We start from the raw sequence: 24,693 nt of genomic DNA on the forward strand, positions 1-24,693 counted from the left end.
TAGTACAAGACAACCCTCCAAAATATTTTGCAGAATGATTTAATTGATCATCTAGACATACAATAAGCCACCTCTCTCTAGTTTGTGTGTTGTTGTGGTTTAATAATGAATGGTCTCCAGAGGAGAGAAGTTGTTCACAAATGACCAGTTAATTCTTTGTGATATCAGATGAAGTCATTAGTCTTCAATTTAAGATCAATGAGTTCGTTCTGAACAACATCGGTACTTTTCTAGCTTTCTCTGACAGTTCTTCCACGCGCACTCTAGTATTGAGAATATCTTCACTGTGGATTCCTATGACCACAGGTTACTATAAGTGCATAGGACAAGTTAAAATATCTTACAGTTAAAAAAAATAACTATGGGAAAATTACAGAGTGATGTCTAGTGGTCGTGTCTTTGATGTCATTATAGTTAATTCTCTACCATGGAGAATCATCCCTATGTATAAAATATGGTCACTTAGAAAAAAATACTGAAGTAGGGCCACAGTACTTAAGTTCAAGTTTTGACTTGATAATTCATTGAGTTGTGCAATTCCTTGAATTCTGTGTTTCAGCTTTTTTTTGTTGTTGTTGTTAATGAACCAGATGAGTGTATATATGTGCTACATGCAGGTACTGTGAAGATAAGGAGATCTGTGGCTGAAACCACACTGTAAAGTGTAAAGTTCAGTGCTAGAACATGTGATGATTTTATTACACTGAAGAAAAATAGACAAACTTAGGATGGATACATCATCATAGCTGTCCATTTGGGCCTAACCCACTTATCTTTTGATATAATGAAATTGAATCCTTAGGTAGAGTATACACAATTTATATTTTTCTCTCTGACATAGTCTTTCTAATAATTCCTTAAGATTCATTTCAGGTGGGGATCAAAACAAGTGCATTCTACAAATATTTCTTGAGTACCTTTTAAATACCAGGTTCAGCAGGATAGGGAGCTGTAAAACCAGGTCCTTACCTTCAAGACATTAGAATGAAATTGCGACCCAAAACATAAATATATGAAAAATTACATAATTGTTTAAAAAATTTAACAAGGATTATAGGAATTGCAGCATTTTACACATAATTAATTATTTCCCCATGAAAGATTAAAAACTTCTACAACTGCCTTTGGACATGGTTATACATGGATATTAATGAGATCCTTTTGGAAAAACTGAATTCAATATGATGGTAAAAAATAAATTGGCCCTTTGAAGTTAATTGGCATTTATAGTGCTACCATATAAGATATTTTTAAATGTTATATTGAAGAATATAAGAACAATATTCCATTGATGTATTTGTTAGACTATCCCACAGGAAACGTTATTTTAACATATACACATTTCATACACATATGTACATATGTGTGTATGTTTCCTTCTATGAGGTTGTTGTTTATCTCTTCACAACCTCCAAGAGACTGCCATAATCCAGCTTTGGGTGTCCCTAGTGATGCTAAAGGCACTGAGACATTCAGTAGTGAATCTGCAGAAAATTGGAAGCACATCTAAACTTATTCAAAAGCACACATTCGAGTCACTTTAGAAGGGCAATAGGCTACATAGCTACATAGGATGATAGAAAGTATGATGAGTCTCTGGTCTGGGTCTCCTGGTCCTACTTCAGGACCCACACTATTTCCATGGCAATAAGGATGCACCTCTAAAGAAAAGTGAGTCAGAAAAGTGGCATGCCCTGTGAGTAAAGCAGGCTGGCTCAGTCGGTAGAGCACGCACTCTTGATCTCAAGGTTGTGAGTTCAATTCCGTGTTAGGCGTGGCGCCTACCAAACAACAAACAAACGAAAAGGTAATTAGTCTTGATCAGAGGTGGAGTGGGAGGGGATCCCTATGCTAAAATCTCCTTCCTACTTGTTCTTTTTTTTTTTTTTTAATAGAAAATGTTACAGTGATATATTCTTTTGGCTGCAGACATTTTTTTATACTTCATAAAGAACAACCCTTTAAACTTAAGTCATTTATTACTTATGATTGTGTTCATGGATTCTACTCCTTGAGAAGAAATTCGCATTTTGATTTTTTTTTCTTAATTTTGGTGTTGAGTGTGGGGAAGTGTCAAGAAAATGAGAAGTTGGTGCCTACTATCTACAAGGCCTTGCTAGATGATATTTTGCCTAGTTCACAATTTTGGTTAGGGCACTCCTTGTATGGGAAAAGATGTTCTCAAGTTATTTTAAGGTATAGGACTTGAAAATTATTACATTGTTTACAGAAGTTGCAACACCGTGCTTCTCTTTTATTAGATCTATTATTAAATCTATTTTCTAGGGATGAATTACGCAATAACCTTAACAGGCTCCGACAATGAATAAGAATCCCATAGATCCTGGGGTGCCTGGGTGGCTGAATCAGTTAAGTGGCCAACTCTTGATTTTAGATCAGATCATGATCTCAGGGTCCTGAGATCAAGCCCTGGGTCAGGCTCTGCACTCAGTGGGGAGTCTGCTTGGGATTCTCTCTCTCTCCCTCTGCCCCTCCCCCCACTCACTCACTCAGTCTCTCAAATAAATAAATCTTACCAAAAAATCACACAGATTCTGTCTTAACTTCACTTTCCCCTTTTTTTTTCTTTGGAGTCTCATCTCTTGGTTTGAAAAGTTATATAAATGAGCACTAATTTGCTTCTATATCCCGGCCCCATATAAGACCCATTTCTCATTTTTTTAAAATTTCTTCATTAAAAACCAGATTGAGTCTGAAAATGCCAGGCAATATACCTGACACCTTATGATGTCCCTATCTAGTTTGAGTCCTTCTTAATTTTTCTTGATTTTATAATGAATAATTTACTGGATCATACCCCATAAAAATGTACTCTGATTAATGATATAATTGTTCTATTTTTAACACCTAATGCTATATGTATATACATATACAATGGCACCTCTCTAACACAATTTAAGTTAAATGAATGAATGACAAATATTGATTAATGTAGACAAAACCCATTAGGGAATGCATGACTCTAAATTAGAATTGGGTTTCATTCTTAGCATTTGATTTAACTGTAATTAAATATAATCTTAAGGGTCTGCCTAAAGTATTGAAAATGTTTTACTAAAATGTGAATTACTAAGATATTTAAGCACAGTAAAGATAATAAATCAATCTCACAGATGTACAAAGAGTAGAGTTTTGTAAATTAGAGATAATACACAAAATTACAAAAATCAGGGCCCTCTTTTAATGAATTAAATGCGATTTCTGTTAGTAAGATAAATTTTCTCTTTTGCATTCTGTGTATAATATAGCATTTAATTTTCCCATAAAAGTCAGGACAAACCAAAGTACTAAAAATAAATTTGTGGTGTGATTACACTTGAATACTGTTTCAGAAATATTCTTGTGTGGTGTTGCCTTAGTTTAGTGATACCAAGTTTAAAAAAAAAAAATAGGAAACTAAACCGAGTAAAAAGATACAAACAAATCCAGGTAAGAACAGTGGAACTTTGGGACCCTGATGGAATTATTTTCAGCCTAAAGTATTCTGTGAAACAAATCTGAATTTTAGAATATTTTATGTCAGTGAGTTATTTAAAACTACTTAGGCTTAAGTGATTATGATAATAATGATAATTTACCCATGTGGGATACCAAGTTCTTCTCCCCAAGTCCCTGCTAGTTCTGTGCTTGGAGTTGGGACCAATTTAAGATGAAATTCCTCCACAAAACTGTCCTATATTAACTTCATCCTACAAACATGTTCTCTTGTACTGACTTCCTTTTGCTGTGTGGGCAAAACTACACTACACTGTCAGCTATTACTCTAACACATTTTATGGATGTATTGTCTTTCCAGTGATGATCTTTATTTCTGGAGTCAATGATGAGATTAGGGCTTTGCAGAGGAAGTTTTTCTACCATTTTGCAAAAAGAATGTTTTAGAAATACCTTTCCTCGAGTCCTCTAACAGTAACTACCCTTGAAACCAGACAGAAAAGTAGAGTTAGCTTAAGATTCAAAGATTTGATTTATTAGTTAAACATAGCTGCTTTATAGTGTGGAGAATTGAGTTCTAGTACTGGCTGTATTTGCTAGATAAGAAATATGGGCAAGTCATTTCACCTTCACCGAGCCTCAGTTTCTTTAGCTGTAAAATGGAGAGTAATAACTGCCTCAGAGAGATACAGTGGAGGTCAAAACAGATGGTCTAGGGCAAATAGTAATATCCTTAAGGGATAGTAGCAGTTTATGTTATTACTGTTTTGAAAGTTGCTAATTTGTTGAAAAATAAAAAGCAATTTCATAGAGCATTTTGAAAAATGTTAGTATATTTATTAAAGACTTTTCACTCAACTTTGAGCCCCCATTTAATGCAGTGGACCCCAATTTTTGCTCACAGGTTGATACTTCTCTTTTAATTTTAGAAATTATGTTGAAGTGTTTCACGTAAGAAATCCTTCTATGCGTTTAATTGAGGAATTAGTTTTTAAGCCTCTAAAATATTAACTTGGCTAATAAACTAAAAATAATAAGCAAATAAAAATATTATTATAATATAAAAAATAAATCTTCTTAAAGATTTCGCAAAGATGTATATTGAGCAAAAAAAATGGTGAAAGAAGCTAAGGTGTACTTATAAATACGCAGAACTGTGGATTATTGTTTTCCATACTGTTTACAAGGCATTTAAGCACTCAATTGTAGGGTGTTTGCTCAGGCACTACTATCATTGCTCTCATTAAAGAGAAATTAGCTTTATCCCTTTTAAGAGTATTTCAGAATTATTTCAAATAATGATAATATACATTTCGTATATATCTATTATTTCAGCAGTTCCAATATTCATTAGTAGGTTATTAAGGCAAATATAAATTATCCCAAGATCAATGGTCTATCAGATATAATAATATTTTCTAATATTAATAACAATTCCTTATTTATTCACTTATAATGTGTAAGGCCTTTAATGTTTATTATCTTATTTAACTTATATAGTGATCTTGTGAAGAAGACAGATATTATTATTCTAATTTTATAGACGTGAAAACTGAATGTTGGAGGGAGTTTCACGGAGGGAATTAAGAGGGGAAGGAAGTTCTTTTTTTTTTTTAATCGGGAAGTTTTGACTACTAATAGGAGATTAAGGTTAAAGATTCAGACACTGCTTGTAGGGCAAATAGTAAGGAAACAGGGACTAAAATCAGTTACTGGGTACTGTAGACAAGTGCCGATGTAGCAGTAAAGGGGAGAGGATGTAAACATGGGAGATAGGCTTTAGACTAGACTGTCATGTAGAGATGGTGGCATTTAGATAAGGGAGAGGGAAAAAGGAGAGAAGCAGCCAGGGCAGGGGAAGTTTAACGAGGTGGAAAGCTTGCTAGCGGGAGTACACGTAGTTGGGGACACTGAGTAGGAGGTCTTCTTGGCGCTGGAGAAGAGTGGTGACAGAGAAGGCTGGAGACTCTTCATTGTCCTGTTGCTAGGGATGAGTTTACGCTTTGTCCTTTAGGCACGGGAACTTTAGAGAACTCAAGTATAGGAGTGACTTGGTCAATCAGTTTTGTAGGATGATTAATCTGAATGTGAAGGGCTGGCGTGGAGGGGAACAGGAGAGCTGAGTGTTACAAGGAGAGATCTATGTCTATTCGGGAAATTACAACAGTAGTCCAAGCAGCACTTGATGACATTAGAATACGTGATGAAAATATTGTCTTGATTTCCTGTTTCTAATTGTCATGCATGTGTATGTCACACATTCAGGCATAGTTGTGTGGAAGTCTGGCATGTAATCATGTGCAGTTGTATGGCACTCTCACATAGATTTTAGCATGTAAGTGTCTGAGAAGTAAGAACGAAGTTTGCTTATCTCTCGGGGGCATCACTTAGTATTGCCCATTCATGGGAGAAATGAAACGATCACAACATGTGAGGCAGGTGTTCATTCATCATGAAGTGACCCTCAACAGCTGATATTGTGGGTATCTTTTCCAGGCATGCAGTGGCTGCATCATCTCAGTTGGGGGTCAGATTCCAAACAATCTGGCAGTCCCTCTGTACAAGAACGGTGTCAAGATTATGGGCACGAGCCCTCTGCAGATCGACAGGGCCGAGGATCGCTCCATCTTCTCAGCTGTCTTGGATGAGCTGAACGTGGCTCAGGCACCCTGGAAGGCCGTTAACACTTTGGTAAGGAGAGAAACACGTGTCTCTTTTTAATGTTCGCTTTTGAAGAGTTGTAACCTGAATGTTAACTACTGCAGACGTTAACTGCAGGGCAGGCAGAAGGCACTTACGCTCAGTGACTTTACTTTAAAGTTGGTATATTTCCATGATTGCAGTTAAATGCAGGTTATAAATTGGTAAGAGTTTTCTCATTAAGATTCGAACAATGAAAAACGTTCAAATTATTTTTGAGTTTGATTGATATTTACAATTAGAAACTGGGAATTTTATATGTTTCAATGTCCAATTTACATTTTAATGGTGTCTTTTGAGAGAAAGAATAAAAAGAGTTGTGTTACCATTTGTTCTAAAGATGCCTTTCTGCAGTTCTATTGAGTATTTTAAACTATTCATGCACTTTTTTGTTGTTGTTTCTATTAATTAGAATGAGGCACTGGAATTTGCGAAGTCTGTGGGCTACCCCTGCTTGTTGAGACCTTCCTATGTTTTGAGGTAATATATTGTTTTCCCAAAGTAATGATTTAAAAATCAGGAGATACAGAACTGCATGCTGTATGCTAATAGCACTTGGCTTTGATGTGTAGTAATTTGTAAATCCGTCCACAACCCCCAAACCAAGATGGCCAGAGTGGGGACCTATGCATGATCCTTCAGCTTACCGCTCTTCTTTCAGAGGGTGGCAATAAGAGTCCATAGTCCTCCATCTTAGAAGCATGGCTTAGGGCACCTCGTTGCCAAACTGAGGGAGGATAGTTTTAAATTAGAGAAAAGAGCAATTTAAAAAACCCAAAAAACAAAATCAAAACAAACCTGGGCCATCTCTTTCCAGTATCTGTTTTCTAGTCAGCAGAAATGGCAGCTTATCTCTTGACTGTTGTCAGCACCTTCCGATGATGCCTCTGGTTTGCATTTTTGAGTTTTTGAGATCACATTTTTTAATAGATGAGTTATAATGATGAGGGACAGGGACAGTGAGCACCTTTTACATTAAACTTTGAAATGAAGTTCTATCATCGAAGGAGAAGTTGTGAATTATCACTTACTCTCTTCAGATGTTACCACATGTAAGAAACGACTTCACTGAGTAGGGGATAATAAGAGAAACACAATTTGCTGTGCACAATTTGAAAGTGTAAATGGAATTTGAGATGGGATCCTTTAAAATAATGAAAAATTTGAAATGAGGTGGAAAACTTTCCTTTTTATTTAAATGACATTTTGTGTAAATCACCGTCAAATAATACTGCTTCTTTGAGGTATTAATGTAAGTTAATTTAAACAGCACACAGACATTTAAGGGAGGGTTGCAGGAAGCAGCTTGGACTATTGTGCTTCCTTTCTCATCTCTGCAATCTGTCTCTTTGTTCCAGTTTCCTATGCCGTGAATTATAAATGGCATTGACTTAGCCTTCCTGTATTAAATAGATGAAGACATTGAAAGCTCCTTACGCAAAATTATGTAATAGAGTAGAAAAGGTAAAGAAAATGCCACTTTTTAAAAAGAAGTGGAAAGTAGAATTTTTTTCCTTTTTTCCCCTCCTCATATTCCTCCTTCTTTCTTCCCTTTCCCATCTCACGTTGAAAATATCAAAATTCAGCATAAACTGATAGCAGCATTCTTTCTCAAACAATTAATAAGAAGGACACAATTGAATACCTTTCAGTCAGATACTGAACATTATATTTGCAAATGTTACTAAAATTTTTATTCTTTTGTAACCTGGCTGGTAGTAGAATGACCTGCTTTGTCAGCAGACCTGTGGATTAAGATCAGCCATTGTCAATGACCTCTGAGGAAACAGGGTAGGAATAGCTAGATCCTGGGGCACGTGGGCGGATCAGTCGGTTAAGAGTCTGACTCTTGATTTTGGCTCAGGTCATGATCTCAGGGTCCTGAGATCAAGTCCTGTGTCAGGCTCCACACTTAGCAGGGAGTCTGCTTGAAATTCTCTCCCTCTGCCCTTCCCCACATGCTCTCTCCCTTTCTCTTTCTCTCTCAAATAAATAAATAAATCTTAAAAAAAAAAAGAATAACTAGATCCTAGGATGCATCTTGTTAAGGTTTAAGAATTACCTGGAACCAGCAGAGTGAAAACACAAAATCAGAAGGGACAAACTTTGGGATACTGCTATCTCTATAGCTATGTGGTTCTCTTTGGACATAATCACAGCTCTCACCCCCAGTTTGGACGACTCTTTACTTTGGTTGATTGTGCTGGTGATTAAGTGGAGTAAAGACTCAATTTAGAAAAAAGCATCTTCTTACTCAGTCCAGACTGAAACTGGAGATTGCCTGAAACTGTTCTGGGAAGCAATCAAGTCTAATATGCTTTTCTTCCTAAGTGGTGAAAGAAATTTACCTGTCTTCCTCTTCTTTCCAGTGGCTCGGCCATGAATGTGGTATTCTCTGAGGATGAGATGAAAAAATTCCTGGAGGAGGCCACTAGAGTCTCTCAGGTAGTGTCCGATTTCCTCCTGGTGACTTTTACTTCTGTTAATGGCTACTTTATTTCATATGTTTTTCTTTTCACACTATGTCAGGATGTCCCCCCCCCCCTTTTTTTCCTACTCAGTAGTCTCCTATATATGGGAATAAGAAAACTCAAATGCATTTAATTGTGGTTAGATCCTTAGTGTTAGTGGAAGAAGAAGACAAGTGTGTATTTGATCACAACATTGATCTGGTTTTAGACTCCAGGAGTTAGGCTGGATAAGCATCCTTGTCTGTTCATAAGTTAGATGTTGTTCAAGTTATCCCTGGGGTTCCCAGCCTCAAGGACTGCCTAACCAAGCTCATCATGTATCAATGAGGGCTTTCCTGGTTTTTAATTCTCACACTTGGAGAGACTTTGCCTCAGTCAACCCTGCAATTTTAATAGTAAACCCCTTTGCTCACCTATTGACTTTTTTTCATTTTGGTACATTCCATTTGTCAGTTAATAAAAATGCTTATAATTTTGTGGTGATTCAACCACCTTCCTCCATTGCCCTCAGCTTTTACTTTCTCCCTAGGTATTACCTCAGCGTGATCCATTTAAGATTTACCCAGTAAGGTTATTGATCTGCAGACCTTGTACTGTAAAGGATGAAAGTAATGTTTTCCTTTTAAAAGCTTTCAAAAGCTTGGGGTTTTGTTGTTGTTGTTGTTGTTTTTTAAGAGAGAGAGAGAAAGCACAACTCATAGAGAAGAGTTTGATGTTAGGCAAGTGGAATTTGGAGGGAGCTAAAGAGTGAAGTCAGAAGCATTTCAGAGAAGAAGAAAGAGCGTGGACCGTTCCTGCTCATGAAGCCAGACATCCCTTCTGTATGGTGGTTGCTCCCCAGGACATTGAGTCAGTGAAGAGAGTGGATAAGGATAAAGGGTGAGAAAGACAAAGAGTGTAAAAAAAGAAAACCAAGTAGATTTTGAATTCCGTTTCTGTGTGAAAGTCAGCTAGCTGAGGAGGGAATGTCTCCAGTGGGCCAGTTTTTATTAATGTGGACTGGAGCAAGACACTGTCTTCTTCTCTATCTGACTTCCTGCCAAAGGTTCAGGCACACTCCCCTTTTGAAAAAACAGTAGTTAGACCCAGGGGTCTAACTGGGCTCCTGTAAGTGAGGAAACAGGTGTCCTCTCTTTTCTCTCTGGGACACTGGATCCCACATGGCCTCTACTCATAGAATAGTTTTAGGAATATATTTTTCTGCTTATATATGGTTAGTAGAACCGCTACTGGACCAAAGTTTTATAATGGAGATGTCCTGAATGAGTACATTCTGATTCAAGTGTTTCCATCAAAACACAGCAGATTCTGGGATACTCAGTTCAGTGAATCTAGAATAAAATCAACCCCCATCAGTCATTCATCTATTTATGTATTCATTCATGTTTAGCACCTGCTATATAATGGCATTGTTCTCAGAATCAGGGGCTATACTCATACAAAGGGAGATACAGTCTGCTCTCACAGAGGACTCTTTACCAGGGATATCAGACTTCAAATAATTACAATGAAATATAATGAGCATTACAATAAGAAAATACAGGATGCTGAGGGTGAGTGTAAATGTATTGGGGTCCATCCATAAAGAAGGGCTTTTAAAATTAATTTAAAATGGTTGATTTAGAGTTAACTGGTTAAAAGGTTTACATTGTGGGTGTGAGTAGGAAGAAAGGACAGCACAGGTAAAGGTTCAAAGCTGAGAAAGTGAATGGAGTTTCTAGAAACCGATAAAATATTTAGTATATGGCTAGGACACTCCACATGGTGGAAGAGTAGATAGAGTAGGCAGGGAATCGATAAAGAGAACCTGGTCAGTTATAATGAGTTTGGGGCCAGACTGCATTCACGGAAAAAGATTAGGGGCTATTGCTATAGCTCAGGGTAGAGATGACAGCACCTTGGAGCAGAGTAATGATTGTAAAGATAAAAAAGATTACATGTATCCTAGAATATTTAGAATGTTCATTGAAGGCAATTAGTGAGTGCATGGAGGTAGAGGGTAAAAGAGTATCTGAAAAAGGATGACTCCTGAGCTTCTACCTTGGACAATTAGATGGATGGTGGGGTACCATTTATTAAAATTGGGAACATGAGAAGGAGAAATTTTAGAGATGGAAATCATATATTTAACTTTTGACCTTTTGTGTAAGGTGCCTGTGAGAAATCCAAGTGCAGATGCTTCAGAAGCAGTGGGTTATACAGATTTTAAATTGGGAATCGAGGTCATGGCTAGCCATAGAGATGTACATATAGTTTTGGAAATAAATAGCATACCATTTTAGTTAGAGTTTTGAGAATGGAAGCAATCACCAAGGAGAGAGTACAGAGGAAGAGGAATAGCTAAAACAGAAATGAGAGGGATACCAGCATTTAAGGGCTGAGTAGAGGGAAAAGAACCATGAAGGAGCCTGAAAAAGAAGCAGGAAAAGGTAGTTTATGGATATCAAAGGTAGAAAGTATTTTAAGAAGGCCAACAATGTATAATGTTGCAGGAATGTTGAAATTTATGAAGAAATTTTCTTTCTCAACATGGTTAAGGACTAGTTCATAGATTTGTTCAAATGGCCAGGATGGTGAATGCTGTCATTGCCCCACCAGATCCCTTTACCTGTGGAAGCACCTTCCCTAACTGTAGTGATAGCTGATAACACTTACCAGCTGTCTTTCTTCTCTGGGTAACTATTCTCAGTCAAATGCGAGCTTCATCAACAAGGAGGCAAGATCCCTCACCTCAGCACCACCCTCAAAACACTAGACAGTGAGTAAGCTTTGCCTCAAGGTGGGACTTACTCTGTGTTGTTCATCCTCTAGAGCCCTCTGTGGGGTAAAGCCAAATTCAGTCTCCATTGAGACCATAGACATACTAGCTTTTTCCTGTTGCACCATCCTACTTTTCCAACTCCATCCATAAATCACTGAACAAGGATCCCTGTCTCAGGCTTGGCTAGAGAAGCTAAGACAGCTGGTAAACTTTATTAATTTTTTTAAATCATGCTATTATCATTAAAATATAGAAAAAAATCCCATATAGATCTCAACACAACTCCAGTAAGCCTGCTGCAGTAAACATCAGATATTTAAAGAAGAGGGAACAGAGATGGAAAGGAATCTTTTTTTTTTTTTTCCTTGGCTAATAAACTTGCATGTCCAGTAGGCTTTTGAGGAAAAGGGCATATGGAAATTTGCCTCATTTAATAGAAGAGAGATGCTTCTTTATGGCATAACACACTGGTTCTTTTGAATTTTCCACAAAATTCCTTTTGATTTCAAGTGTTCTACTAAAGGGGATAAGATATATTAAATTTAACACATGCATGAGATGAGCTCCATGACAGTGGCCAGAAGGGGCTTGTGTTCAGAGGAAAAGGAGATGTCTAGAGAAGGTTTAGAGAAGCAGGTAGATTTTGTGCCAGGTCTTGAAGTGCGAGTTGAGACTTGAATGAGAGAGCTGAGGAAAGAAAGTGGAGTGCGTGTGGGGGAGAGAGACATAGACACAGGGAAAAGCAGGGTCTGGTAAGAAAGCAAGTGGTGCGGGTTGCTAGTGGCCGGGGCTTCGAGGAGAAGAGATGCCTGAACCCTGAAGCTCTTCAGTCAACCGCTTCATTTCATCTGGAAAAAACAAGCAATGGTCCAGGTGTGGAGGGCATCACTGCACTGGCATGAAGGAGCTGAGCGTGGGGAGAACTTCGAGAAGGAAAAGGGGCTAAAACAGCAGAGAAAGGAAGGAAATTTTAAGATTAATAAAGAGAAATGCTGCAAATGCCGTGCTTTAGAAATGGTTTAAGACATGTCGATTCCAAGGAATGGATTCCATCTTTGACCTAACAAAATCCAAACAAAATGAGATTCTCCTCCTAATTTCTTTCACAGTCTCCTGGAGAGAACTGACTTAACAAATTGCAGCTTGGAAAAGATGAGTGTAGGAAGGGAGAAAGAACTCGAACCAAGAAAAATATAGTTATAAATAAAATAGAGAGCTATTCATAACTCCCCCATTAGACCCTCTTTTTAGCCCCCTCTTTCCTCTCACTCACTTAAAGGTCTATATTTGACATTTCAGCACTCACATTCAGTTGACTGAGTACTCACGATTGAAGAAAGACCCTCTCTGCCTCACTGAGAGTGGAGAATGGCCTTGTTCTCACCCAACAAATTGGCTAATGAGTTTGTGTAGTGTGTTGAGCATTAAGGTCTTTGCAAGTATTACACTGGGATGTACTGAAGGTATGCAATTTTTACTTGACACTATATACACAATGTCAGCTAAGGACTCTGCGCTTCTGTTTTCCTTGATGACAGGAACACCCAGTGGTGCTGACAAAATTTATTGAGGGAGCCCGGGAAGTGGAAATGGATGCTGTTGGCAAAGATGGAAGAGTGAGTGCTTTATCCCCACCTCCCAGATCCCTGCCTTCCCATCATGTTTCTTTCTTTTCCCCGCCTTGGCAGTTTTGAAACACCCCAGATTAGAGGTCATGATTTCTACAAAACAGGTCTCTAAAAATAGTGGACGAGTTGCTCAGTCCAAAAAATTTTCAAATTCACTGACAACTTACTTGATGTGTCATGGGTATCATATATCCTGTGTGTCATACTGTTAGAATTTCTCTTTGATGATATTCAAAATTAATTATCATCCTGTACTCATCATTCTTCTTGAGTAGATTTTTCTCTCTCATTTTCTTTTGTCTGTGGGTTTCCTTTTGTGTTTCAATGGGTATTATGAAAACATCCAATACTTGTCTTTCTGAAGTTCCTAACTGAATCCCTACTTTTTCTCCTCTTGATTTCCCAGCCTCCACTGTTTTATTGCATTAATAAAGACAAAACTAAACAAAGTAGGGTGGATAAGGATAATAACATAAAATTAGCTTACCAAATCACATCTTGTATTGCTCGTACAATGAATGCCTCCAACTTCAGGGAAAAATGAAAATGTGAAGAATGCTTTCCTTTAGCTTACTAGTTGTATTAATAAGGCATTTATGATTTATCTTGAAATATAGGGAGTTACGTTTTAGGGAGTCCGTGTCATTTTATTTCCTTTAATGAAAAATTTTAAAAAACTGTCCTTCATTTTCTACTTTGTAGATATTTCAAAACACTACTGAAAATGTTATCTTTTTGGCTTTTTTGTCTTCCAGGTTAACAGTTCAAAGTAAAGTTGTTTACATATATATATATATATATACACACACACACACACACACACACACACACACACACACACAGAGCAGTGATGACTTCTTACTACAGAATCATAAATCCTGAGTTTAAGCACCCTTAGAAATCATTTATTTCAACCCCACACCCCAAAGGATGAGAATTTTCTTCACAGCATCCCCAGAAAGTGGTCACTTATTTTCTGTTTAACAACTTTGATTAAACAGAGCACAGAAAGTTGTCAGATTGAAAGATGTCATATATATATATATATATAAAGTCTGCTTCCTTAGAATTTTTTCATTCCTGATCTTCGGGCCTCCAGAATTGTAGAGCATATGTTTAATCTTTCCTCCTTTTCAACATTTTAAGTATTTGAGACTCAGGAATAAAATGAGAGGATGTGATCATACCAATGTCAACGTGGAGAATGTAAGACTAGCCTAGAGACATTTGTGTTTTTTCAAATATAAAGCTGGTCTGCTGGCCCAATTTGGCTCCAACTTGCTAGGATATGCTCTTAATCTAAGCTTCTCTCAGACATCAACCATTGCTCATCATCCTGGACTCCTTCTTTTGGAAATGTTCCAGGTTACTCACATAATTTTTAAATAGTCACACTCAGAAATGGACATAGTACTTCAGCTATATTATGATTTTTTTCAGAGCTCGGTGGGAGTATTACCTCCCCATTTCTAGACACTATAAAAAAATTTGAATGCTTACTATGCACTAAATATCCGTGTCAGACACTGTGTATGTGTTCTCTCTTATCCTTACAAACATTCTATGAGACCGATACCATTGTTAGTACTGCCTTATCAGAAACCAACGCTGAATAGATAAAGTACCTTGCCCAGGTCACAGAGCTCGTAAGCGATGGCAGGAGACTCAAATGTCACTCTGCTTTAAGTCATTTATAAATCTAATAAACAAATTATCTCTGTAATTTATTTAAGTCTTTTATGGTTACCCAATTATTCTCCCCAACTGTCAGCTTTATCATTTCCCAAAGACACACGTACTGTTAGCATTCAGGTTATGGTGATTGAGACCATAAACTTTGGAATGTGACAGATAAGGGCTTCAAATCTGTCTTGGCCATACAGTAGTCACATGCACTTGGGTTATTTCTTCTTATCTCGTCTTAGTTTCCTTACCTGTAAGAGAAGATTTTCTTCTTGCTTCCCCTTCTTTCTCAAATTTCAACTTAAAAGTCTCTTGCTCTAGATCTTAAGACTTCTTTCTGGTCCACCTAAGTTTTAAATGCACCTTGCTAGATATTTACCTCACCCATCTTTTCTTTTCCAGTGTCTAAAACCTAACCTGGAAGGAAAAAATAAAGATCACTCCAGTGCCTCCCAAATGCTTTAGTTTCCTATTTGTTCTTAAGTCAACATGGGTCAATTCAGTTGTCTTCTTCTCCTGAATCTTACCCATTCTAATCAACGGAAGAGGGAGGTCAGCTCAGCCACTGTCAGCTGCCCCCGGGGGCAGTCTGTCACTGCATAGGGAGGATGCGAAGGCCATGTGCAGGGCTTTATGTGGTCCTCTCACCAAGGACTCCTCAAAGGGACAGGTCAATGCTCCAGGCATCTGTTAGAATGCACTGGAGGGGGGTGAAGGGGTGGGGGGGCAGTGAGGGGGAGATGGGGCTGGGAGGCAGTAGCTGCATTGAAGTAGGTGCCTGACAACTCTTTTTAAAATCTTCTCTTGGCCAGGTTATCTCCCATGCCATTTCTGAACATGTGGAAGACGCAGGTGTCCACTCAGGAGATGCCACTCTAATGCTGCCCACACAAACCGTCAGCCAAGGAGCCATTGAAAAGGTCATCATTGATCAAGAAAAGTGGAAGGGGCAAAAGCAAAGATAAAAACAATTTTTTTTAACTAGGTAGCAATGTAGGACATGCCGCAGGTGAAGTGTAATTATGAGGGGAACTTTCTTGCTCTGAGTCTGCTGGGTATTTTAGAGAAAACAATTTCCTTCCTGCCCTTTTGAGCCACTTGGTTGTATGCTAGTGTGGTGGTTCTTGAACCTTAGTGGTGGTAACAACCTGGGGAACTTGCTAAAATCTACAGATTGCTGGACTCCCTCCCCAGTTTCGGATTCAGTAGTTCTGAGCAGGGCCCCGAAATTTGCATTTTTGACAAGTCCCCAAGTGATGTTGTTGCTGTTGATCTGGGGACCCCATTTGGACAACACTGCTGCAGATGATTCTAATGTTTGAGAGCCACTTAGGTGAGCAGCATATAAACCTATGCTTCTCAATTAGAAGCGGGTATACAGCAGGCACGTAGGAAACTTCTGGAACCTATGTTTTCAGTATCCACCTTTACCCTCATCTCAAACCAGCACTTTCTGATATGTCTCTTTCAACCTCTCTTTTGGAATCATTGCCTTAAAGACCTTCCCAAGAATGATGCCTCAGTATTCAGTATGCACTGCTAGGCAGTCTCAGAGACCATCATCTTAAATAATTCATGTGGATGTTCCTTTACTCTTTAGGTCTGTTAGGTCAGGCTTGGCTTTTTCAGTGAGCCTTACCAATAATCCTGCCATCCGAATCTAGGTAGGCCTGTCTGGCTGGCTGTACATTGGGCTGGATTCTGAAGGTCTTACCTTGTTCTAGATGTGAAGGTAGCAGGATATGTCGTAACACCAGCTGCCTAAGAGAACAACATCCCTGGATTTGAAGTGTGCTTTAGTTGATCACGTTGGTATAAATGACCTCAAGAACTCAGATTTTTCCAAATCTCTCAGAGTTTGATGTGCCGTGGACTCTACTCCCTTTTATAACCAATTAAGTTGCCGAATCACTCTTGTAAAAGTAATGAATGAGGAGCTCTTGTTTCCTGCTGTCAGAGGCCCCTCATTGTATGGGTACCTTCTGGCTCTGGTTGGATGTAGGGATTTGTATATATGACATGCAGAGCCTCCCGGCAAGGAAACATCATTTTTTTCTGACCATTATATCTACCCAGGTAGAGTCCAGGGCAGCAGAAAAGCACATCAAAGCAGTCTCTCTGGTCACTTTGCAGTGCCGAGTCATTTCCGGGCCTGCTCTTCTCAGCAGTAGGTCATGCGATCGATGGGAAGTTTGGACTGCTTCAGCACCTGGGCTGAAAGACTTCCATTTAGCCCTCCGAGTAAAACCAGAGTATACAACGGCAGGTAGATAGGGACATTTGGCAGAAAGATACTTTTGTAAAGTTATTTGTTCTTTTCCTTGCTAGTCTGTTATGAATATTTAGTACGTATTATTATTTTGTTGATAGATACCTGCTAGTGGCTTCTGTTGTTATTTTTCTTATTGCCATTATGACTGTTATTATTATTATTATTAGTGGAGGTGTAGCTCTCTGTCAAGAGTAATTAAAGAAATCTAAGTTTGAGGTGTTTTCTTTGCGTTTTCTCACCAAGGTATGCTCTTTAGCGCTGTGTCATTGTCCTTTTGATCTAGGTGAAGGATGCTACCCGGAAGATTGCAAAGGCTTTTGCCATCTCTGGCCCATTCAACGTCCAGTTTCTTGTCAAAGGAAATGATGTCTTGGTAAGAAATGCCAAGGTGCTTGAGAGGACAGCGTGCTGTGTTAGGTGATGTTGGTTTGCGTCCCTCTGGTAATCTTCTCTGTGAGCACAGACGGAGCAGCTGAGACTCCTGCAGCTGTTCGTGTCTGACCGTGGGGTGTTGCACAGTACATAATGCCTGCCTTGTTTGAAGACAGAGGCCCTTGGTGGCACTGCCATGTCAGTCACAGTCATGTGAAGCACTCTGATCCACTGGAAGGAGGATCGCTGTCTGCCATCTGCAGTGTAGTATAGATGTACACAACGTATGACTATTGTACCTATTCAGATTACTTTATGATGGTCACTATAGTGACTAGTAATCATACATTGTATACACTGAAGGTTTAGATACTATTTGCATACAAAAAAAACGTTAAATCGACTAAGCAAGTCTTAATTAATTTAGTCTATTTAATGTAACCAATCAGTAACCAGTATTGGTTCAGCAGCCTCTACTACGTGAAATCATGTGGTGGCAATAAAGTCGTATAAACCACAGTCTTTGCTCTCGAAGATACTCAGTTTGGTGAGGACTGGGAAGATGACTTTGTAGACAACTGTTAACATAAGTTAGAATATAATAGCTGCTGGGAGGAATGTACAAATACATGGTATTGGAGTCACAGAACAGAGAGAGCATATCTACGAGCGTGTGTGTGTGTGCGTGTGTACACATACATGTGCATGTGTGTGCCTGAGCATGTATTTGCGTGTCGTATACCTGGTTTGGGGTGGGTTTCAAGGGAGATTTTGTATTTTAAGCTGGATCTTAAAGAATGACTGGGATTTTGATAAATAAAGGAAGGTAGAGAGGACATTACACATAGAACATCTAAGAGAAAATTTGGCACATTTTAGGAGAGAACGACTAGCTCAGTTTAGCAAGATCATTTTTCTAGGGAAATAATGCAAGGCAAACTTGGAAAGTAAAATTGGGGTCAGGGAAACGGTACAAGATAACATAGATATATCGAGGCAAGAGAATAGGAAGCCTTCAAGGACCGGACTTTCATCTGATGGTCCGTGGAAACCCCATGAAGGCTTTTCGGTAGGGATGTGGCATTATCTGAGTTCTGCATTAAAATCTATCAGACATGTGTGGGGATGAAATTGTGGAAAGTGGATGGAAGAAAGTCAGAATTCAGAGATACCAACTAAAAAGAAACTGGTTAGCAAAAGTGCAAGCAGTGGGAGAGAAGGAAGGGGCTGGCAGAAGAAGAGCTGGCCCCAGTGACAAACAGCAAGAACTCAGGTGACAGCGAGACTATTAGTACGTTGTCACTGGCTCTCACCATCCTTTCACTTTTTTTAAATTTTGTTATCTGTCCAGGTGATTGAGTGCAACCTGAGAGCTTCTCGATCCTTCCCCTTTGTTTCCAAGACACTGGGGGTAGACTTCATTGATGTGGCCACCAAGGTGATGATTGGAGAGAGCATTGATGAGAAACCTCTTCCCACATTGGACCATCCCATAATTCCTGCTGACTATGTTGCAATTAAGGTAACATTTAAAAAAATCTATTAGTCATTTTTTTAAGTTTCAAGGAAATTAAAGGAACAGTTTTTCATCAAAAATAATCATGAGGGTCACCTGGGTAGCTCAGTTGGTTAAGCATCTGCCTTTGGCTCAGGTCATGATCTCAGGGTCCTGGGATCAAGTCCTGCACTGGGCTTCTTGCTCGTCAGAGAGCCTGCTTCTCCCTCTGCCTGCTGCTCCCCCTGCTTTTCTCTCTCTCTCACACACAAATAAATTAATAAAATCTTTAAAAAAATAATCTTGGGGGTGCCTGGCTGGCTCAGTCAGTAGTAGAGCATGTGACTTGATCTGGGGGTCATGAGTTCAAGCCCCACATTGGGGGCTTACTTGAAAAAACTTAAAAAAAAAAAGTAAAAAAAATTTTTTTGATATTTCATGCACCTTCTAACTAAAGTGCTGGACTAGGGATTTACGATGTTTCCTTTGAATAATGCACAAAGGCACTTTATATGACTTTTTATCCATTTCAAAAATAACAAAAAAACATTTAGAATCACATAATTTCAAAACCAACTAGCTGAGTCAATTGTAAGCTATGTGCATGTGACTGATGCATGGTGGTGTCGGTTTAGTTGGTAAACAGAAATTCTGGATATACTTCGTTGAGATAAGGCTTGAATTGTGCCCCTTTGGAATTGTGCCAACACTTCAGGAATGCATGGATCTTGTAAAAGTGTTACCCTGCGGTGTCGCTTAAATTCTAACCACCTTGGCCACCTTGCTCAGATCCTATTTCTTCAGCAGCACAATTTTTCCACTTGAAGAGTTGAAATAGCGGCTGCTATTCACGGTGGTGCCATGAAGGAAATGACATTGATGGCACCTTTATGAAGACTGACCAGAAAAGTTTAAGATTTGCTCACTAATTTCCAATACAGATGTATATTTCTGATACTACCGTAATCATAAAGCCATCGTGCTCTTCTCGCTGCCTCAGTATATCCATGCACAGAGTATAATTATGATCTTTAACTACTTCATGGGGCAAGCATGAGGATTCATGAGATACTATATAAATAAATTTGAATATTTTAGAGAAAGCATAAGATGGAATCAGTTTATATTGTGTGATGTATTTATGTGACATTATATATTTTGGATGCCTTCAAAAGATTTCCATTCCTATTTATACTCGTGACCTCAATCATAATTGTATTATAGCTGAGACTTTTATAGTGGAAGCTTTAAGTTAAAGCTATAAATAAAAAAAATTATCTATCTTGTTTAACTTAATAATTTAGGATGACTTGGATTTTATAGGGCATTGAGATGGAATGTCACTTGTTATATTGGGGAAGGGTGGCACTTTATTCCTTGAGACTACAACACAACATAAATTGTTAAAGCTTTCAGTGGGAATTATACATAGGTAAAAAAAATACATAGGATTTCTTTGTTTGAGACCAATATGCAGAAGGCCCTGAAAAATATTTTCCACTGGAAATTCTATGTACACATTTCAAATTCATGTTTCTGAATTCATAGACACAGAAATATATACACACATATATGTGTATGAAACAATAGCCAACTAAAAACAGTATTGATGGATAGATATGCATTTTTCAAAATGCACTGTATCTTCCAGTTTATTTCTTTCCTAGTTATCATTGTATATGAATCTTGACTTTTTGAAAAAGAACGACTTCTTTATAGTTAGTCTTAACATAGAGCTCGTGAGGTGGGTGGACATCCACAGATGAGAGCACAGAAAAGCGAGAGTGCAGAAATGTATGGTAACTTGACTAAGGATGACCTCATGAAATGACCCCGAGCTAGAACTCCAAGGATCACTTCGAAGGGTGCCAGGATCAAGGAAGAAGAGTCCACACTGGACAAACGGAGAGATGCGAGAAACAAGCATTTGGTTTTTCATGAATCGCACTGATAAAATAAATGAAAAAGAAACGCTCCTCTCTATGTTCTAGTTCACATGAAAGTTCTGGGCAAAAGTGTTCCCAAGCAGAATGTTTTTCAAAGCTTTTTAAGAGGTGTCAACAACAGTTTAATGTCTCAGAAGTCAGCTTACAGACAGACATTTCTGGCATGGTTGCCTGTTCCAAGTTCAAATGATCAGAAAAAGAAGAGGAATGTTTCCAAAGCCTACCAAGAAAAAAATGTGTTTGAACTCTGTGCTTGGGGAGACCAGTGCCCAGTAGACTTTGTTTGAAATCACTCCAATAAGAATATGTGTAGGCCAGATTAGAAACACTGGCCTAGACTGGTCACAGGGGCCCTATTTACAGAAATAATTTGTGATTATTTAACCCAAGTTTCTGGCCAAGAGCTCAAGAAATTCTTGGAACAGAGTTTTAAAGCTATTTTTCAAGTCAGATGCTTGAACCAAAGAGATTTTTTATGTGTCTACCATAGCCTAAATGAATCCTGTGAGAGATGGTTCACTAAATATATTTATCCTCTCTTATTCCTTTTATACCTTTCTCTCACATATTTTTCCTCCCCATTATTTCTGACAGGCTCCAATGTTTTCCTGGCCCCGGTTGAGGGATGCTGACCCCATTCTGCGTTGTGAGATGGCTTCCACCGGAGAGGTAACTAGTTAATGGTCCATGAACGCTTTCATTAAATCTACTTTGAAATCTATGGTTTTATGATCTGAGTATAATACAGTAAGTAAGTTATTAAGTATTAAGGGGGAACACAAACTTCTGTTATCAGAGTAAGTCTGAAAGGAGGATTAAGGATTTTGAACTAAAGAAAAATCTTATACTTTTGTGGACCAGAGTCTAAATTTTCACTTATATTTAACTTGTGAATCTAATGTATGTGTTCCTAATTCATTTCCACATTACACATTGAGAACAGCTTCCAAAATATTTCCTTAGAAGTCTAAGTAAATATCTCCTGGGTCTTTCTGCTTTATTTTCAGTTTTCATTTCAAGGTCTCTCTATAACAGCACTTCCCACACCCACTCCCCTCAACCTCTTGCTACTGTGAAACTAAATCATTGGATTTTTACTAGCAATATGTAGAATGACTGTACAGCATTAGAAAGATCATGGACCTAAACATTGTGGAATATGCAGATAAATGCAAAATCCCCAAACAACTTTCAAAGCTACGTCAACCTCCTGGGGATTATCTGAAACCTATAATGGGATTGGCCACTGGATGTCCCTCTTCACTTGTATTGGAACTCTTGTCAGCTGAAGGTTTCTTTAAGAATGTGAACTGTGTTTCTTGTAGAGAGCTGTCAGATTCTAGAAAGTTCCCTACATGTCAGTGTCAGGACATTTTATGAATCACCCAGCCCTTGACAGACTTACTAGATACAACCTTCAGATTCTCATCAGTGCACATCAGAGTGGCAACATTGGACTGTGAGGCATCATTGTTTCCTCTTGCTATTAAGGAACACCTGAAAGGGGAAAATATTTAATTACAATAAATATGTGATGTTTTATGTGGTTGCCTGGTTACAAGCAACATCTGTGATGAGAAGTCAAGTGAGACAGGAAGGCAGGCAGTGAGGAATAAATGGCTATCTTGTTTGTATTTGGATTGACGATTGCCTTCTCTTAGCTGCTTTGCTGCTGCTTTTAATTTAATAGGCGAGAAAACCTAGCTTTAAAACGAGGGGCCTACATTACGGTTCTCCGCTGTTTAAGGAAATGCTCTTCAGGTTCCACTTGATCTCGTGGTCACTTGGTAGCAGGGCTGTTTTCAGCATATCCAGGGTTCAGATCAGGGAGAGATCGGTTTTCCTTTGTGCTGTTTTCTCTAGTGTGGTAAACTTATTTGCACTGCCTATGTCCATTCTGCCTCCAGACATACATTATTGGGGTTGTTGAAATATGAAAATATGAAGGAATTAGAAGCTCAGCTCACCTTTGTTGTGATATTTTTCAGAAGTATAGAGTTAATTCTTCTTCCATTATTAGTCATACTTCCAGGTGTCACTGAGTGTGATGTTACAAGATCTGTTTCATAACTGAAATTAGAATAATAATTCTAGCTTAGGTGAAATCTCTTTGAAGAGACATTGTCAGTGTTCAAATGGCTTGTTGTGGTGTTGAATAAACCTTTACCTTTTGATCTAGGTAAGGGCTATTTTATTTTTTTAGTGGCAAGGTGGGGATGTTAGTCCTGAGCTTACTGGACTATCTGACTGTTTTCTATGTTTTTTGTAGAAAACTGCTGAAACCTTCTGTGTGTTGTTGTATCTGCTTTTATGGTGGGATTGCCTGGTCCTGTCAGTAAAATTTGGGTTTCATTAACTGAGGTTGATATTACCTAGGCTAGTTGGCCATTAATGGACCAAAGAAAGAGCTCACTATAGAGTGAAAAGCAGCACGTAACGGTGGTTGGCTGAAGGTCATAGTCATGAGAACGTCCCTTTCACAATAAGGGAGTCATTTGCTTAAAGAATGAATTTAGCCATCAGTGTTATTTACTATAATGGTGGTTCTGTACCTGTGCCAAATGATGACCTGCGTGGCAGGATCTGTTCCCATCATGCTCAAATAGACCACTCGTTCTATAGTTACGGGGGCCATTTGACTTGTCGTTATCTAGTAGCACAATTACCCTAGCTGAAACTTCTGTGTATTCCAACAGTATGTGATAGTTTGGAATGGGGTTTGTTGTTTTTGTTTTTGTTTTTTGTTTTACATATGGCTGTGGTATTCAGAACTAGTAGCAGGGTATTTGGTTCATTTTATGAAAATTATTTAAAAGGAAAAAGGTCCTTGATATTTTCATGGATTTATTGAATTTCTCAGAAGGCTTTCTCATAAGCTGTACAAAATGACTCCTAACCAATTGATCAGCAGTTATGCATTTGTGCTACTGACCCATGAATTCACGCACTGTGGCATCGCATATGTAACATATACCGTTATTTAAACATTAAGTCATATTAACATTTGGTAACTCACCACATTATGGACCAGAAGCTGTGATTTGTATCCAAATAACTCACAGTAGAATCCAGTTATGTTGCTCCATGGAGTGTTGTTGGATAGAGAAAGAATGGCTTATTCATTCATTATGCTTAATTAAAAACATAAGATACATCTGCCCTGGCTGGCTTTTTAATCCCAGGATTCAGACTGCATGGTCTTTGGGCAACTCAATAAAATCTAGCAAGTACGAGTAAAGTGCTTTCCATTTGTATTTGTTTATCGGTGAGAGCTGTTGACTAGTATTTGCTTCTTTTTATTTTATTTTTTAATTTATTCTAAACAGGTGGCTTGCTTTGGTGAAGGTATTCACACAGCTTTCCTAAAGGCAATGCTTTCCACAGGGTTTAAGATACCCCAGAAGGGCATCCTGATTGGAATCCAGGTAAGTAATGTGTGGTTGCATGCATGCCCCTGGGCACGTGCTAGGAGTGGCTGAGAAAAGACCTTAATTGTGGTATAAAAGAGGGGAGATTTGTTTTAAGCTCCACTAAAGAGAACAACAACTAATAGAAAAAAATGGACGTTTGTTCTCTATATGTTCCCTGAGTTTTGCTTTTTCCATTTCAGCAATCAATACAAATAAGTGAATAAATAAAACGAACAGAAAGAAAAAGTCTCTAGTGAAAAGGCTATTTGTTCTGAAAAGGATTTAGGATGCCTTAAACAGGAATTTCTTCTATTTCTTGGTTATATCTTTTCTCTGTGCTCTCCTCTTAGTTCTTCCTCCTTAGCTCCTGAACATATGCTTTCCATAAAGTTGGGTCTCACCTCTTTTTTCTCTCTGTCTCTGTTTCTGTCTATCTCTTGACTTTCCCCTTTGCCAGCTCATGTCTGTGGTATCCACTGTCCTATCCCTAACTGTCATC

At 38.4% G+C, this 24,693-nt stretch overlaps 1 protein-coding gene across 1 annotated transcript in view; it reads left to right on the top strand.

Annotated features, from left to right (window-relative positions):
• Positions 1 to 24,693, top strand: part of CPS1 (carbamoyl-phosphate synthase 1) — a 120,780-nt gene that overhangs the window by 84,292 nt on the left and 11,795 nt on the right. Inside the window, exons 26-34 of the mRNA XM_045806648.2 lie at positions 5,953 to 6,147; positions 6,569 to 6,636; positions 8,526 to 8,601; positions 12,927 to 13,004; positions 15,512 to 15,619; positions 17,255 to 17,344; positions 18,695 to 18,865; positions 21,379 to 21,453; positions 24,111 to 24,209. Coding sequence (XP_045662604.1) covers positions 5,953 to 6,147; positions 6,569 to 6,636; positions 8,526 to 8,601; positions 12,927 to 13,004; positions 15,512 to 15,619; positions 17,255 to 17,344; positions 18,695 to 18,865; positions 21,379 to 21,453; positions 24,111 to 24,209 — 960 coding nt within the window. The remainder of the gene's footprint in view (positions 1 to 5,952; positions 6,148 to 6,568; positions 6,637 to 8,525; positions 8,602 to 12,926; positions 13,005 to 15,511; positions 15,620 to 17,254; positions 17,345 to 18,694; positions 18,866 to 21,378; positions 21,454 to 24,110; positions 24,210 to 24,693) is intronic.

Source organism: Ursus americanus, chromosome 1 (assembly GCF_024610735.1).
Source record: "Ursus americanus isolate L20-20 chromosome 1, mUrsAme1.1.p, whole genome shotgun sequence".
Classification (NCBI taxonomy): Eukaryota; Metazoa; Chordata; class Mammalia; order Carnivora; family Ursidae; genus Ursus; species Ursus americanus.